This window comes from Trichosurus vulpecula, chromosome 1 (assembly GCF_011100635.1).
Source record: "Trichosurus vulpecula isolate mTriVul1 chromosome 1, mTriVul1.pri, whole genome shotgun sequence".
Classification (NCBI taxonomy): domain Eukaryota; kingdom Metazoa; phylum Chordata; class Mammalia; order Diprotodontia; family Phalangeridae; genus Trichosurus; species Trichosurus vulpecula.
Window position 1 is genome coordinate 147,809,043 of NC_050573.1, and position 17,252 is coordinate 147,826,294.

Sequence of the window (17,252 nt, forward strand, 5' to 3'; positions counted from 1 at the left end):
TCAAGCTCTAGGAAAATGACTTTGACAAGGAAAAAAACAGGAAAAAAAATCTAGAGAAGTAGTTTGCTTAACTCAAGAAAAATTTATGAAGTGCCTACTATGTACCTGAATAAAAGTTTATGCTCAAATAAGAATAAATGTTTTTTGAAGATTATTTAAAATTTATCTGAAATTTGGTTTTCCCTATTTGCAATGAGGTCAGTTACTCTATAATGAGGAAGCTAAATGGCATAGTGGATAGAATTCTGGGCCCAAGGTCAGGAAGATCTGAGTTCAGATCCAACCTCACATACTTACTAGATGTATAACCCTGGGCAAGTCACTTAATGTCCGTTGCCTCAGTTTCCATAACTATAAGATGAGGATAATAACAGCCACCTACCCCAAAGCGTTATTAAGAGGATCAAATGAGATATTTGTAAAGTGCTTAACATGGGTGTGACACATAGTAGGTACTATATAAATGCTTATTCCTTTCCCTTTCTTCCTTCCTTATATGGCCCAGAATACACATACAAGTTTTTAAAAATTAGATCTATTTAGATAAAAGTGTTATTTTATACAAAAGTGATCCTTTGGAATTTCAGAAAGTATAAATACTCAGATCACAGATTTAGAGCTGGAAGAGACAGAGGTCACTTGGCACAACTCCCACATATTCAAAATGAAAAAACTAATTCCCAAAGAAGTTAAGTGATTTGCCCAAGGTCACAAATACAGTAAGTGACAGAGTTATAATTCAAATAGGTCCGCTCATCCTACATCCAGAGCTCTTTCCACTACACTATACTACTAACAGCTATTAAAATACAAGAAATATAACATTTCTTACCTGTAATCCATCCTTGAGTTTCAAGATGCATTCCATTGTATTAATAGTGATTACCACTGGCTCTGAACCTAATTTTGTCCATGGCACATGGATTCGTAATTCATGAATATGTCCACTTAAAAACGTGAATGGCAATTTCAGTTCCTAAAACACATAATATCACAGGAACATTAAGAAATTAAGTTAATTTTAAAATCAAAATGGTAAAAAATACAAATTTATTTCTTAAAAGAAGATTAATTTCCTAATGTGAACATAACTACTTCACAGAATTTCTAACTCACAAGTTTTAAAAGTGAATGTTGAGAATTGTTTTTGCATGTAACTGGGGAAAATAAAATACTAAATAAATTTTTAAAAAATAACTACTTCATAAGGCCTATAACAGTATGGCAAAACTCCTTTAACTACAGTGCAAAATAAGTCACACAAATGTATTATGTCTTTCCTACATAAAAAGAGCACCTGTACTGTTTTGTCAACAATTTTTAGTGTTTACTGTCTCGTCAATTCCTATTCTCATTGAACACAGAGTAGCAATTAGACCATTATGAATAGCTCCATAGTTACTTTTCTCAAAATTTCCAGTTCACCCTCAGCAAATCTCTCTCCTATAAATTAGCAGAGGTGCAGAGTCTATACAATTGTACTTTCAATCGATGTTGATGATAATGCTTAATCACTGAACCACTTAACAAACCAAACTACATAAAGACATTAACTGTTAAAAGAAATTAACCCTATATTCACATCCAATATGCACGTTAAACATTTTAAGAAGTGATTTGATAAACTATCTATTTACCATTAACAATCTGAAAGTCATGAGCAAACATAGAAAAACAGGGACCTAGGGAAAACACAAGAAAGAGAGCTTGATTACATGAGAGACTGTGCACATATTCACCTTTCTGGCACTGTTTCCCCATCTATAAAATGAAAGGATGAAACTAAAAGAACTCTAAGATCCCTTTCCAACTCTAAATCTATTATTTATTCAATATACAATAACAAAAGTAGACAAGATTTAAATGGAGAAAAAAACAGACTTTACAGAAAAAGGTTAGGCATGCAAATGAGTTTAAAGCAAAGGTTCTCTTTAGTTTTCTGGGATCTATAAACCAGTTAGAAACTACAGAGAAGCAATACTTCTCCCTATCTATCCTCTGTTCTTGCCTAGTACCTGCCCCAGTTCAGCACAGTTCTCCACCTTTTAATTTGAGGACATAAGTGCCAATGGCTTGAAAACATATACAAGCAAAGCCTCAAAAGAAAAACAAAGACTGGATATAAGCCCATCAAGAATTCCTAGAAGAGTTAAAGATAGCTAGATAGATAGATCAATAGATAGACAGACAGACATAGACACACACACATATGTATGTGTGGATATAATATATATGCACACATATGTATTTTTAAAGAGCAATTAGCAAGGTAAATTTTTCTCTAGTTGAATTTCTATTTGCATTACTATTAGTAGGGGTCATAGTAGTCTTGGTATTGAACATGTGACTAAGTTAAGCTTGCCACTGGTCTCTCAAACTTATCATTTTGAAAGACAATCATTATGGGGCAGAGCCAAGATAGAGCACTTCATATCAAATTCTGAGCAGGATAACCAACAAAAAGTCATAGTGAGCCATTCTTCCAACCCAGAGAAGCTTAGGAGGACAGAAAGAAAGGTCTATGGACACTGGGGTGGGAGCTGGCCCAAAGCTGAGTGAAACACAGCAGAAACACCACTAGCTGTGAGTGTTAGAGGCCGTGGGAACAGCAGCAACCGTGGTGGAGGCAGTGGGAGCAACACCAGGAGCCCTCTACACCCAGAGTCAGTAAAGAGACTGAACACTTAGTCAGAAAGACATTCCAGGAGGGTGGAGCCAAGATGGCAGCTGGAAAGCAGGGACTTGCGTGAGCAGCCCACCACATCCCTCCAAAAACCTATAAAAAATGGCTCTGAACAAATTCTAGAACTGCAGAACCCACAAAATAGCAGAGGGAAGCAGGGATCCAGCCTAGGACAGCCTGGATGGTTGCTGGATGAGGTCTATCATGTATGTCAAATATTCTATTGAGCTCAGGTTTTTTTTTTTTTGCAACAAAATCCTGCAAGTCTGGCAATTCACTGAATGTCCTTTGTTTTCATTCAGGATTATGCTTAACTTTGCTGGGTATGATATGTTCAGCTGTAACCCCAGTTCTTTTGCTCTTTGATATATAGTTTTCCAAGACTGTAGCCTTTTAGTGTAGCCTGTGCTAGGTCTTGTGTGATTTTAATTGTGGCTCTGCCATATCTGAATTGTTTTTTTTTCTTGTTGCTCATAATATTTTCTCTTTGAGCTGGGAGTTTTAGAATTTAACTATGATATTCCTATAGGCATTCCTCATAGGATCTCTTTCAGGTGGTGATCTATGGATTTTTTTTCTATTTCTACTTTCCCCTCTTGTCCTAAGGCTTCAGGGCAATTTTCTTTAATTATTTCTTGTATTATTGTATCAAGATTCTTTTTTTGGTTGCAGCTTTCAGGTAGTGCAACTATTCTTATGTTTTCTCTTCTTGATCTGTTCTCCAGATCAGCTGTTTTTCTTATGAGATGTTTCACAGTCTTTTCTAGTTTTTCATTCTTTACATTTTATTTTATTATTTCTTGATCTCATAACTTTGCTGGCTTCACCCTGCCCAATTCTAATTTTCAAGGAGTCATTTTCTTCCTTAAGATTATGTATCTCCTTTTCCAGTTGGTAGAAGAGACTTTCTTTACTTCAGTAATCCTCTGAAGATGAACCAGGGTCTTTTCTATTCCTATAGTAACTTTCTATAGTTGTGTTCTTTCTCCTTTTCCTGACCATTTTTTTTTTATTTGTAACAGCTTATTATTGTAATCACCTCTAGTCCTGGAGTATAGGGGATGGTGCCTCTGGCCTCAGATCTTCCTTCAGTTCTCCCCTCTGGCCTGGAACCAAACAAGAACTTCACCCTCCTATATCAACTGGGGAATAGCTGAATAAACTCTGGTGTATTAATATACTGAAATATTTCTTCATCATAAGAAATGATAAATATGAGGAACTGAGAGAAATACGGAACTGGGAAGACATCTACTGATGTAGTTACTTAAGCAGATGCAGGAAATCAACACCACTAATACTATACTGATGTAAATGAAAAGAATGCAAGAACAATGTGAAACTGTAATGATCAATCCAGGGACCAGAGAAAAGTTGAGGAAATGCCTCTGTGTGTGTGGGCGGAGAGGACGGCAGGGCGGATGTTAAGAGGAAAGTTACCTAGAAATTGCAGACGTTTAAAAAAAACAAACAACAAAAAGCATAAATGAGAAAAGATGAAAAAAACAAAAGAATAACAGAAATAAAAGAGAGAAGGTAAACAAAATTAGAGCTAGAAGAAAACTTTTGAGGTCCTCTTATCTAATCTCCTCATTTTACATATGATGAAACTGAGGACCAGAGACTAAAGTGACTAGCTTACAGATACTAAGGTAGTAGGAGGCAGAATTGGAGCCTAAACCCAGGTCTTAGAGTTCCACCAAAGCTCTCAGGGTGCCAAGTTAACTTTTCTATGATAACCCATGATTTCCAAAGTTTACCAGAGACTTGAGGCAGGGAGACAAAAGATTATGTCTAAGTTGTATGACTGTCTTTGATATTATCATTTATGCTACTTCTCAAGTAAAAGTCATCAAGGGCAGTAGACTTGAGAATGCTAAAATCCACCAAATCTTTCTATTTCCCTCTGGGTTATAAGTAACCCAATTTAAAATGTAATTCTTCCAAGAATTTAGCATTAAATGATTTGCAGAATGACAAGGAAACTAGTTTTGGTATTAGACCAGACCTGTAATTCAACAGTAAGGGAACTCTCTATAAGTAAATGCCCTCTTCCAATGAAGATGAACACAGGCTCTATAACTTAGAGCCTTAAAGCAGGGGTACTTAGCCTTTTTGGTGTGTTTCAGATTCTTTTACAGTCTGGTAAAGTTAATAGATCCCTTCTCAAAAAATGCTTTTGAATGGATAAAATAAAAAAATAAACCAAAGATTAGTGAAAATAAAGATGTAATTTTTTTTCACATCCAAATTCATGGATCCCCTAGAAGCTATCCACATACTGCTCTTTGAAGTCTTTGGACCAAGTTAAGAACCCCAGTCTTAAGGATTTTCCTGGGGCACCAAAATGTCAAGTGACTTTTCCACAGTGACATTAGTATATATCAGAGACAGTATCTGCACCTAGGCTTGTGTCTTGACTTCAAAGCTAGTTCTTTATCCGCTATGCTATACTGCCTCTCATTAGGATATTATTAATGTAAAAAGAAATGGGACTTAGGGCAATAAGCACCTCAGTATCACTGAAAGCAAGACACAATTTCTCAGACACAATTAAGTCTTATCTGTCCAAGAGATAGACTAATTTGACAGGATGTCCATCTAGTTGCGGCAGCTTGGTGGCACAGTGGATAGAGTGCCAGACCTGGAGTCAGAAGACTCATCTTCCTGAATTCAGATCTGGCCTCAGACTCTTACTAGCTGTGTGACCATGGGCAAGTCACTGAACCCTGTTTGCCTCAGTTCCTCATTTGTAAAATGAGAAGGAAGTGGCAAGCCACTCTTTGCCAAGAAAACCCCAAATGGGGTCATGAAGAGTCGAACACAACTGACACAACTGAGTAACAACCATCTAGTTGCAAGGCATGATCTGCACAATGTGCATTTTTCTACCTACTTTATTTCTCCAATGTAGATGGCTAAACTATTATCTTCTGTGTTGCTGTAGATTTCACTGACTACATTTTATAGTGCTACTGTGGCTTGCTGTAAATACATAAGAGATTTAGAGCTGGAAGCAAACTTAGAGGTTATCCAGCCCAACCACTTCACAATATAGATGAGGAAACCAAGGCCCAAGATCACACAGAAAACAGATGGGGGGTGGGGAGGGGCATGACTTAAACTTACATCCTGATTAAAAATTCAGTGCTCTTTCTATCATACCAAGATGAAGTATCTTGGATGAAAATGCAATGCTCTTTCTACTGAACCACGATGAAGTATTAGTGAAGATGGAGGGATAGATGAATGAGGATGAACAAATGAATGAACACAGATGGTGATGGATGACACTTCTAAAATCCTTTAAAGTTTATAAAATGCTTTACATATATTATTTCTTTTGATACTCATAAGAGCCCTGTAAATTTAGTAGAGCGAATGTGCTTCTCCCCATTTTACAGATAAGGAAATTGCGATTCAGAAAAATATGACTTGCCTATGGTCACATGGCATGTAAGTGGCATAATCAGTATGGAACCCAGATCTTCTGATTCCAAAACTAGGACTATTAGAAAAATATCACCTGTAAATGGGAGTTAATGAAATCCTACACCATTGGTAAATAATAATAGCAAGTGTAAGTGCAGTGGATAGCATGCTAAATTTGGAGTCAGAAAGACCTGGATCCAAACCCCACATCAGGCCTTATCAGTTTCCTGATAAAAGTGAAAATTGCCACTCAAGCTATTGTAAGGTCTAAATAAGATAATTCAAGTAAAGCATTCTGCAAACCTTACAGAATTACATAAACGTCAGTTTTGATCATGTCATGACTCTTCGCGACCCCATCTGGGGGTTTTCTTGGCAAAAATAATGGAATGGTTTGTCATTTCCCTCTCCAGCTCATTTTACAGAAGAGGAACTGAGGCAAACCTGGTTAAGTGACTTGCCCAGGAACACACAGCTAGCAAGTGTCTGAGGCCACATGTGAACTCAGGAAATGAGTCTTCCTGACTCTAGGTCCAGTGCTCTATCCACTGCACTACCTAGCTCCTCCCTTAGAAAATATAGTTCAGGACAAAAAACAGAAAGAAACCAAATGGTAAGCTATCCTCTTTAAAACACATATAAACATAGATAGACAAAATTCAATTCATCACAAACATTAAAGTGCCTGCTCTGTGTAAGGCACTTATGCAAGGCTCTAGGGATATAAAGACAAAAATGAAAATTCATCCCTCAAAGAGCTTATGCTTTACTGGGTGATAACAATAGAAGGATCAAGGAAATAAAAAGGGAAAGGAGGAAATGAACAAAGCACTACTAGAAATTTTGAGGGAGAAAGCACTACAAATAACTGGAAGGATTAGGAAAAGCTTCTGGGATGTATGACCAACAAGATGGAGGAACATTTTGTCTGATCCTACCAATTGCTCATACCTCTCCAAAATAAGAATTATTTGCAAGAGATAAAGCAGTCTCAGTTGTCTCCAAAATCTAATACATTCTAACAAGAAACAAGAACTCTTAACAATTCCATAAACTAACAGCAGAGAATGCTAACCTCCAACCTTCCACGCCCCCCCCAATAAACTCACTCAGAATCCACTCCTGAACCACCATCCAGGGCTACACAAGCTGATCAAGTGGACAAACCACTCAACAGAGAACTCAACTCTATTTCCACCTTCCCCTAATGACGTGGAAAACAAAAAGACGGTGGTTTCCTCAGGCTGGGGTAGCAGTGTTCTGTGCTCAGCCAAAAGAACTGAGCTAGAGAACTGAGGAACAGAGAAAAGCAGGACAGGATAGTGTAGGGGGCACTCCACCAAGTTGGAAGGAAAGAGTCCACATCCAGCTGAGGCCCATTCTCTATGTACCCCCAGACTCCATAAATCACTTGGGGTGAAGACTAGAGCCAATGAAACTTGAATTGCCCAGCAAGGCAGGAGGCTAAAATGGCTAATTCCTCTTAGATTGTCAGCTCCTTGTCTTTTTTTTTTATATCCCCAGAACTTAACACAAGGCATAGTAGGTGCTTAATAAGTGCATACTGACTTATGGCTAACTGCTTTGAATTCCAGGTCCCAGAGAAACTACCATCAAATGGAAAGAAGTCAGAAAGTATGTGATAGGGGAATATGAGGAGGGGAAAAGACTGAAATTACCAAAGATTTCAGGAAGAAGAAAACTCAATTAAAGACCTTGAATACAAGCAGATAAACAAACAGGGAAAATATTAAAAACAAAAGGGAATAAGTCCTCCAGATTGGGTAAAAGAGTACAGGAATCTACAAATAAATTTGCAAGACAAAAGAAAATCAATCCATACCTGATAAGGCATTCTAAAGAGAGCAAGGAACCACAGCAGGATATTCCTGAGTGGTTTAAAAATAAAATAAAATCTGTAGAAACAGAATTTAGGGCCTGTAGAAGAGAAATAATTGGCAGAATAGAACACTTCAATCCAGGGTATCAATTCTCTCAAAAAACGGGAAAAAAACTGATTGGGAATGCAAATACACAGAAGTGAAAAACAACATGGAAGAAAAGATGCAAAAAGTATTAAAACTTAAAAAAAAAAAAACATGATCCCCATGTGAGCAAAATATAGATCTTCAAGACAGGATACACCAACAACTTAAGTTTTATTGGTCTACCAGAAAAACACAAGTCAACAAAACTGAACACCATAATGTAAGAAATAAATACAAGAAAACTGCCCAGAACTTCCAAACACAGGAAACAAAGTTCCAGGCAAAAAATCCACATATCATCTACACACACACACACACACACACACACACACACACTCCTGTGCCACAAACTCCAAGATAAATAGTTGGTTCAATTCCAATCATAACATATTCTACAAGTGATAAGGAAAAGGATACCATCATAAAGGAAAGTAAATTCAAATATCATGAGACTGTTCCGCACCCACCAGAAACTACAAGACGGAATAAAATAAGTTTTAAAAAGCAAAGGAGTTCATGATTTTAACTTAAGGTGACACATCCTGCAAACTTGTGCCTAACAATTAAGGAAAAAAGATGGACATTAAATTTTAAAAGTATTCAAAGCATTCCTAGAAGGATAAACAGACCTGAACAAATTGCTTTGTAAACACCAATACAACAGAAATACGAAAATGTAAACAAAATTTTAAAAAAGCTAAGGACAGCAACAAAAAAATAACAACAGAAACACCAATAAGAGAATTCTTGACAAGGGTAAAATCAGAAGTCAAAAAGAAGTAAGAGAGGAGAGAAAGGCCTGAAAGATTTTGGAATAGACCTCACAACACTCCACCTACAGGTGAATCAATAAGGGGCAACAAGTTACAGAATGAAGGTCACAAAAAAGAGATAGGGAAGAGAAAGGGGGGAATATGTAAAACACGCTAATCAAGTCAAAAGTTAATAATGGAGGGGAAAAACTACTTTAGTCTCTCAGGAAGAGAGGAGAATGGATAAGAAAGAAAACGGAGGGACTGAAACGAAAAGAAAAGGGGACTTACTATTTCAGTGTTGGGAGAAAGGTACTGTTAATGAACACTCCCATGGAAGAAGAGAGATATTCTATAAAGTGAAATGGTGACCTGTATAATCTGTAGTGATGTGGTACTTAAAGAGATCACTCATCCTGCCTCAGTAAAACGGAAATCAAAGCTTCTGGAAAGAAGAGTCAACCAGAAGAGTAGGACAGGAAACCAGGAAAGAGATTTTATGGCAAATGGAAAAGAAAAAACCAAACATGGGAGGGGCAAAGCTTAATAATCAGGAATATGGGGAAATTCCTACTATGGGGCCATATCCTCTCTATCATTTGTTGGAACTGATATTTCTACTAATTAAGTATAAAGGACATGAATCAAAGAAAAGATTTCACAGAAGTGGCACCTGAGATGATTCTCGATAGAAGATAAGGTGACTGAAAGCCAGAGATGAGGTGGGCACATGCCATACTTTGGAGACAGTTTGCATGAAAGCACAGAAGACAGGAAATGAAATATGAAGTTCAAGGGGACTCCAGTTTAACTAGGGCAGAGGATGTGAAGAGGAGTAATATGAAATAAGTCTAGAAAGGCAGGTTAGAGCCAGATTAGGTGTGAGTGGGGAGTCACTGAATTGTATCATAGAGACAATAGGGAGCCGCTAAATTATTTTACATAATATAGAATACAACAATTCATCAGTAAGTCTGTCAATTCATAAGTACTTTCCAACAATGCAGACTATAATCTATCTGTGCTTATCTATCCTAGGCAAATCTTGTCCCTGTCCTCCACAAGGTCACAAGGACCCAACACAATGGAAGATAGCCCTGCTTTCTCCTGACACTTAAAGGATACCAGTAAAGCACTCAGACTGTCCACCTATTATCTCTTGCCCTTGTCACATGACTAACCCACCTTTCCTTCCTAGTAACATCCCTGCTGACATCTTTTACACTTGTTCTTCAAAGTACATCATTAGTAGTCCCTAGTGTACCCCTAGTATAGTTTTAAGCTTTAACAACCTTCAAAAGTACTGATACAAATTTATAAAAAATATATATATATATATATTTGGAAGATTACTTAATTTTTTTTAAAGTTTTGATGTTTCTCATTAAAATTCAACATAACCACTGTCTTGTTGCTATTCATCATTCTAGTCTGATTTTTAAACTTTGTAAAAACTTTCATCAGCTGCTACTCAGTGACAGAAAGGTTTGACTTTGTAATCCTAGCCTTAAAAAAATTCATAAAACTAAAAACATTAGAAAGCACAGGAATAAATGAAGCGTTCCTTAAAAATGATAGAGAGTATCTTTCTAAAACCATCAGCAAGCATTATCTGTAACGAGCGTAAGCTAGAAGCCTTTCCAATAAGATCAGAGGTGAAACAAAAATGCCCATTATCACCACTGTTATTCAATATAGTATTAGAAATGCTAGCCAGTAGCAATAAGAGAAAAAAAGGAAATTAAAGGAATTAGAATACGGCTATAAAGGAACTGGAATATAGCTAAGCAATGAAAAAACAAACTATCACTCTTTGCAAACAATGTGATAGCATACTTGTAGAATCCTAGAGACTCAACTAAAACACTAGTTGAAATAATTAACAACGTCAGGAAAGTTGCAGGATATAATATAAATCCATCTAAATCATCAGCCTTTCTATATATTACCAAACAAGTCCAGTAGCAAGAGATAGAAAGATAATTGCAGACAATACAAAATACTTGGGAGTCTACCTGCCAAGACAAATCCAGGAACTACAGAACACAATCACAAAACGCTTTTTGCACAAATAAAGTCGGATCTAAACAATTGAAAAAATATTAATTGTTCATGGGTAAGCCAAATCAATGTAATAAAAATTACAATTCTACCTAAATTAATTTACTTATTCAGTGCCACACCAATCAAACTACCTAAAAAAATTTTACAGAGCTAGAAAAAATAATTTAAAAAGTCATCTGGAAGAATAAAAAGTCAAGAATATTAAGGGATCAATGAAAAATAATGTGAAGGAGAGTGGCTTAGACATAACAGATCTACAATTGTATTATGAAGTGGTAATTATCAAAACAATCTGGTACTGGCTAAGAAATAGAGTGGTGAATCCCCAGAATAGATTAGGTAATATTAGGCACAACTTACATTATAGCAAATGACCATAATAATCCAGTATATAAGAAACCCAAAGATTCAAGTTCTTGGAACAAAAACTCATCATTTGACAAAAACTGCTGGGAAAACTGGAAAACAGTATGGCAGAGCCTAGGTACAGAACAACATCTCACACTTTGTATGCCCAGATAAGGTCAAAATTGGTACATAATTGAGACATAAAGGGTGATATCAACTACTCCTTTATCAGCAGCCCCTAGCTACCTCTGAGAGAGACATCTTAATATAAGCCACAGTCACAGCCAGGCTGTCTCTGCCTTTCAAAGGAGCAAACAGGTGTTGAGAGTACAGTTTGAACACACTTCAAGTTCAGAGCCACGATTGCAGCTGACATACTGGCAAGTATGGCACAGCAGTCCAAAATAAATAACAATGTTTTTAAGTCCGAATAAAAGTTGTCACTAATTATTTTAAATATTGAAGAAGACATGATTCAGAGAGTAAGAATTTCATTTCACTTATAGTAATTACTTTTAAAAATAGAACAGCAGAAAGAAAACCATTACTCTTTGGGGGAAAAGGAGGCTTGATGGTACAATGAAAAGAGCAAGGGGTATGGATTCACAGGATCTGTGTTCAAATCCTGGCTCTGCCTCTTATCAGGTAACCTTGGACAAAACATTTAACTTTTTTAAGCCTCAGTTTCCTCATCTGTAAAATGTAGCAAATTGGACCAGATAACTTTTGAGATCCCTTTCAGTCTGAAATCTAAGACTTTGGTATGGACTGGGTTCCTTATTTGTATTCTGTAAAGAACAAAACACAGAAGAGGCATTCAAATACTAAACAATAAAGGAGCCAGAACAAAAGTTCTAAAAGTCAGCTCTGTTACTAGCAAGTATTGACAAAAGACCAGCCCCATACAGTTTCACAATCCCTGTGAAATAAATTTGAAAATGTATTTCAGCTAGCTGTGTGATTCTAGGCAAGTCATTTAAATGAATCCAAAAAAATCATACATTGGAAAGTTCAGAGAAAGTACTCACTTTTCATGTAGAAGGTATCTAAAAGGTCATTTAGTCTGGCCTATACAATATCCCCAATATAGCATTCCCAAAAATCCAACATCCACATGAAGACCTCCAGTGCTTATCTCACAAGGCATCTCTTTCCACTTTTAGAGAGTTCTAACTCTTAGGAAGTTTTCTTTCTATTTAGCCATATTTGCCTCTGCAATTTCTCTAGATTTGCTTCTCTAGATCTGTCATCTGGGCCCAACCAAAACAAGTTTTAATTCTTATTCCACATAAGAATTGAAGTGGTTAAAGAAAGCTATTCTGTCTCCCTTGGAGAAAACTCTCTCCTCCTAACTAAATGTTCTTAATCTAATTAATCCTCAAGCAACATGGCTGGTCTATAGACACTTCATCATCCTGATCACCCTCCTCCAGCTTGTTAATATGCGCCCTAAAATTTACCAATTAGAATAAAATGCAATACTCCAGACCGATTATGACCAGAGTAGAATACAATGGAGCTATTACTTTCTATGCTTCTATATGCTTTGCCTCTTTCTCTTTCTCTCTAAATTCTCCTCTTTGCAACTTCCACCCACTTTTCCTAGTTCTCCTCTCAGAAGCCAAAAAGAACAAGTCTATACCATTTTCCACATGACTAGCTTTCAAATACTTAGACAGCTATCATGTTCCCCCAAGTTTTCCTTCAGCAAGCTAAACATCCTCAATTCATTTAGGTGATCATCACATGGCATGAACTTAAGACCCTTCACAGTTCCAATCGCGTTTCTCTGGACACCATCCAATATAACAATATCCTTCCTAAACTGCTGCTCAGAACTGCTTACTTATGTGTGTTCAAGTGAGACCAGAAAATGCTTCATAGAGGTGATGTCTAAAATGAACCTATAAGACATAGAGATCCATCTCAAAAGATACAGAAAAATCCCATGTAAGCCAAGAAAACCAGGAAGCTAAAACCTGTATCACCTAGAGAGAAAGAAATGCTTTTATGAGGTAAGGCAGAGAAGGAAACCATATCCTAGGAATTAGCTCCATGCCACCTATACTATTTCTAACTCTGGTAATCAAATTTTTGACAATAAAATATGTGACTAAAACACAGGCTCTTAGTTAATAGATGTCTTAGTGTACGTTGATTACAAAGATAATGAGCACTCAACTTATAGCCAGATTCTGACACTTGCTAGCTATGAGATGAGCAAATCATTTTACCTTGATAATTTTCCATCTATAAGATGGGAATAATACATTACCTACATCACAGAAATTTGAGGAAAACACCTTGTCAACCTTAAAGTGCTATATAAATATGAATTATCATAATCTTTTATTCTCTTTCAATCTGATTATTGACTTCTTTATTAAAGACAAGTGAAGAATAAGTAAAATGTCAGTAATAGCTTTTAAAATCAGCACAATCACCTAACTCTTATTCTACACAGTTAATGTTTACTCATCCAAAATCAGGGAAGCAGTGACACAGATAATCTGAAAATTACTGATTTATGAACTAAAGCGTACTTGTATACTTCATTTGCCCATATGTTTGATATTCTGGGAATATTCAGTAACATAAATAAAATAATGAACAGTGGCTAGATAGGTGTCCAGCTTCTCTGTCTTTACTCTAGATACTTCCTTCATGCTCTCTCCTTGCAAAAGGGATGCAGCACACCATATTCCAGACTGATGAAAAGCACAACTTGCTTCTCTCTCTAAACTCACTGCCTTTATGGTTTGAAGAGAATGAAAGATGTAATTTAAATTATTATTTTGGCTAAAAGACCTACCCTTTCATCTCTTGCTGGGCTGCAGACTGAACCTTGGCAACGTAAGTAAACATAGGTGTTGGTCTTTATCACTTTTTTTATTAAAGCACTGAAGTATTAAACATTAAAATATTTAAATTAAATTTCACTAATACATTAATTTTTTGATGCTTTGCATGACTTCATATGTATAACATATCATACTGTTTGCCTTCTCAATAGGTGGGGGAGAAGCTGGAGTAAGGGAGAGAATTTGGAACCCAAATTTTTTAAAATCAAAGTTAAAGTATAATTATATTAAAATTTATCTTAAAAATAAATATAAAATTAAATTTTAATTTTTAAAGCATTAAGTTGTCATATTTTTATAACTATGCTCTAGTAAATTATCACTGATAACAATCCATAAAAATGTCTGGTTAAAATTAAGGTCTCTGGATGCCTGGAGAATGTTAAAGAGGGAGGTGGGTGAGAAGTTGGCAGAACTCGTTACAAAACAGGAGGAAATCATCAGGAAGGATTAATAGAAAGAATGAGAACAGGTTCCCAGTTCATTGCTTACCTGTTCCAGTACATCCAGCTTTAATTCGAGCTTGCTGAGAACCACATCTCCTCCCCAGAGTGACAGCTGCAGATCTGACGGCTTCAGGTTCTTGATGTAGCGATTCACATAACTCATTAAAATAGGAGTCACATACGACTCCAGCATCGTGCAAGGCCCGGTGATGCTGCTGCTGTCGGAAGCTACAGGGACAGAAGCAGAGGTAAAGTGAGAGGGGATCGCTCCAGAAGCGCCGCGGGGGGCATCTTCAGAGGGGCGCGGCCGAGCAGCTGCGGGACACAAGCTCCGACACGCGTCCCGCCGCACGAGCTGCGGCGGCGGCCGAGGACCCTGTCCCGGGAGGGGGCAGCCGGGGCTCGCTCGGCTCGGAAAGCGCGCTCCCTTCGAGGGCGGCCGCAAGGAAGCCTCGGAGCCCGCCGGACACCCAGTGCCTGGGCCCGCCTCTCTCCGCTCCCTGCCCGGCTTGAGGCACTGGTCACCTGAGCGGCGCGACCCGCAGCCAGCCAGAGCCGGACCTCAGAGCCGGAACCAGGCCAGCTTCCCCGCTACCGCTCCCTACCACCCATCCCCAGAGGCTCCGCCCCCGGCTGACACTCACGCACTCGGGGCGAAGCGGCATGAACTTGAACTCCGCCGCCTGGCACTTCACACTGGCCCCCAGCGGCGGCTGCGGCAATGGAGGCGGCGGTTTCCACCTTTCTCCCCCCCCCCCCTTTCACCTCCACTTCCGGGTTTGCTCCAGGCGGTGCCTCACTATAAACCTTCCGCCCCCCGCACCGGGCCCCCAGTCCTTTTACACTCCCACGCCCGGTCCCACAGCTCCTCCTCGGCTTCCATCCGCGGCGCCTGAAAGCTGGAGCGCTGAGGGCGCGACTCACCCTTCTTGAACGTTTCCCGGCGCCCTCGCCTCTAGGGAGGTGGAGAACCCGAAGAAGACTCCCAGGCAGGAAGACGGACGGACTTCTAGGAGGCACCACGGAGCCGGAAGTGGGGCCACGAAGCCGCGCTGCGCTCAGTCTCCCGGCTGGACAGACTATGCCCGAGGGAGGGACCGGGGAGGAGGAGCTGGGAGCCAGAGCTGACCCAGAGGGAGAGAGGCGGCCCCGGAGAAACGGAGAACCGCTTGAAAAGGCGACGAAAACTTTCCGAAACGGAAAGGATTAGAGCCGTTGGTATTGAGATCTGGGGAAAGGAGTCGAGGCTATTATCTGAATTTCGTCTTAGTAGAGATTGTTTCCTTCGCATCTTTATCCCTATCGCCTGGCACACAGTAGGCGCTTACTGTGTGCTATTAGATTATTTTTGAATCCTGAGAGAACACCACGGTGACCCAAGGATTGGATGCTGACAGAAGGGACTTCGAAGGGAAGAAGCCAAGGAGGGCCCAGAGGAATAAAGTCAAAGTCCACAGCTGACTTGGAACGAATCAGGGAGTGTCAATGAAGTGACTTAGAGTATTCGTTAGGATACACAGATGTATGAAAAGTACGGCCATCACTCAAGGAAATCGAACTGGGTTCGAATCCAGACCCTGCTGCTCGAGACCTTTGTGACCTTGGACAAATCACTTAACCTAAGCAGAACCGGAACATTTATGCAGTAAAAACAACGTAGTAAATAAAGAAAAACGACTTTGAAAGATTTCAGCGCTGTGATCAGTGACAAACCACTATTTCCAGAGGACCAGAGAGGAAGCATGTTACCCATCTCCAGACAGGCGTGATGGACTCAGAATGCAGAAGGAGAGGGTCCATTTTTGGACATAGCCAGTGTAGGAATTTGCTTTGCTTGACTGTACATCTCTCTTGCAAAGATCTTCTTTTGCTTTCAATTCAATGGGGTCGGGGAAGGAGGATTGAGAGAAAATAAATGCTTGTTGATTGAAAAAAATTTAAGAGTTGGGGGAGGGGCGGAGAGACTAGTCACTTCATTTCTTTGGGCTTCATTTTCCTCCTGTGATAAGTGAGAGGTTTGGACAAGATGACCTTTAAGGACCCTTCAGTCTCTTAAGTCTCTCGTCGTTTGAAGTCCTTTATGCACCAAGGAAATGGACCAAATCAAACATATCTCTCATATCATCAAAGGTAGCAACAGGCATTGGACTCCATCAGAAATTGTGTTGTGTACTAAACTTTTTTTTTTATTATTTGACCCTACATTTTGAAAAGTAACTTATGAATGTATTGTGAAAATACTTAGCAATAACTGCATGATTAGCAAATGAAAAAAGCTATAAATTCTGTGGAAGGCAGCAGGAATGTATTGGAAAGTGCCCTGAATCTGGAATCAAGGGAACTGGGTTCAAATCCTGAATCTGCCACTTCCTGGGCAAGGTCACACAACCTCTCTGGATCTCAATTTCCTCATTAGGTGACCTCTGAGATCCTTCCCTCTCTTACTCTGATCTTTCCTGGAATTCTGTTTCTGATCTCCTAAGTATCTTAAACTAGAAGAGATGTGAAAAAATTTCTAAGTGAGGATGCAAAAAAAAAAAATTAGATTTCCATTGCTGTAGAAAAGTACAAAGCAATGATGAAGAATGGTAGTATTTGTTAAAGCAATTCAGACACCTCCCACCTCCCCCAGACAAGGGGCCTGCAAAATTCAACCCAAAACCTAATAATCTTAAGTA

At 38.7% G+C, this 17,252-nt stretch overlaps 1 protein-coding gene across 1 annotated transcript in view; it reads right to left on the reverse strand.

The window, feature by feature from the left end:
- The window catches only part of VPS13B (vacuolar protein sorting 13 homolog B), a 1,100,792-nt gene extending 1,085,920 nt beyond the window's left edge, over positions 1–14,872 (reverse strand). Inside the window, 2 exon segments of the mRNA XM_036759288.1 lie at positions 833–976; positions 14,621–14,872. Of these exon segments, the coding sequence (XP_036615183.1) occupies positions 833–976; positions 14,621–14,767 (291 nt within the window). The 5' untranslated portion in view covers positions 14,768–14,872.
- Between the last annotated feature and the right edge of the window lie 2,380 nt (positions 14,873–17,252).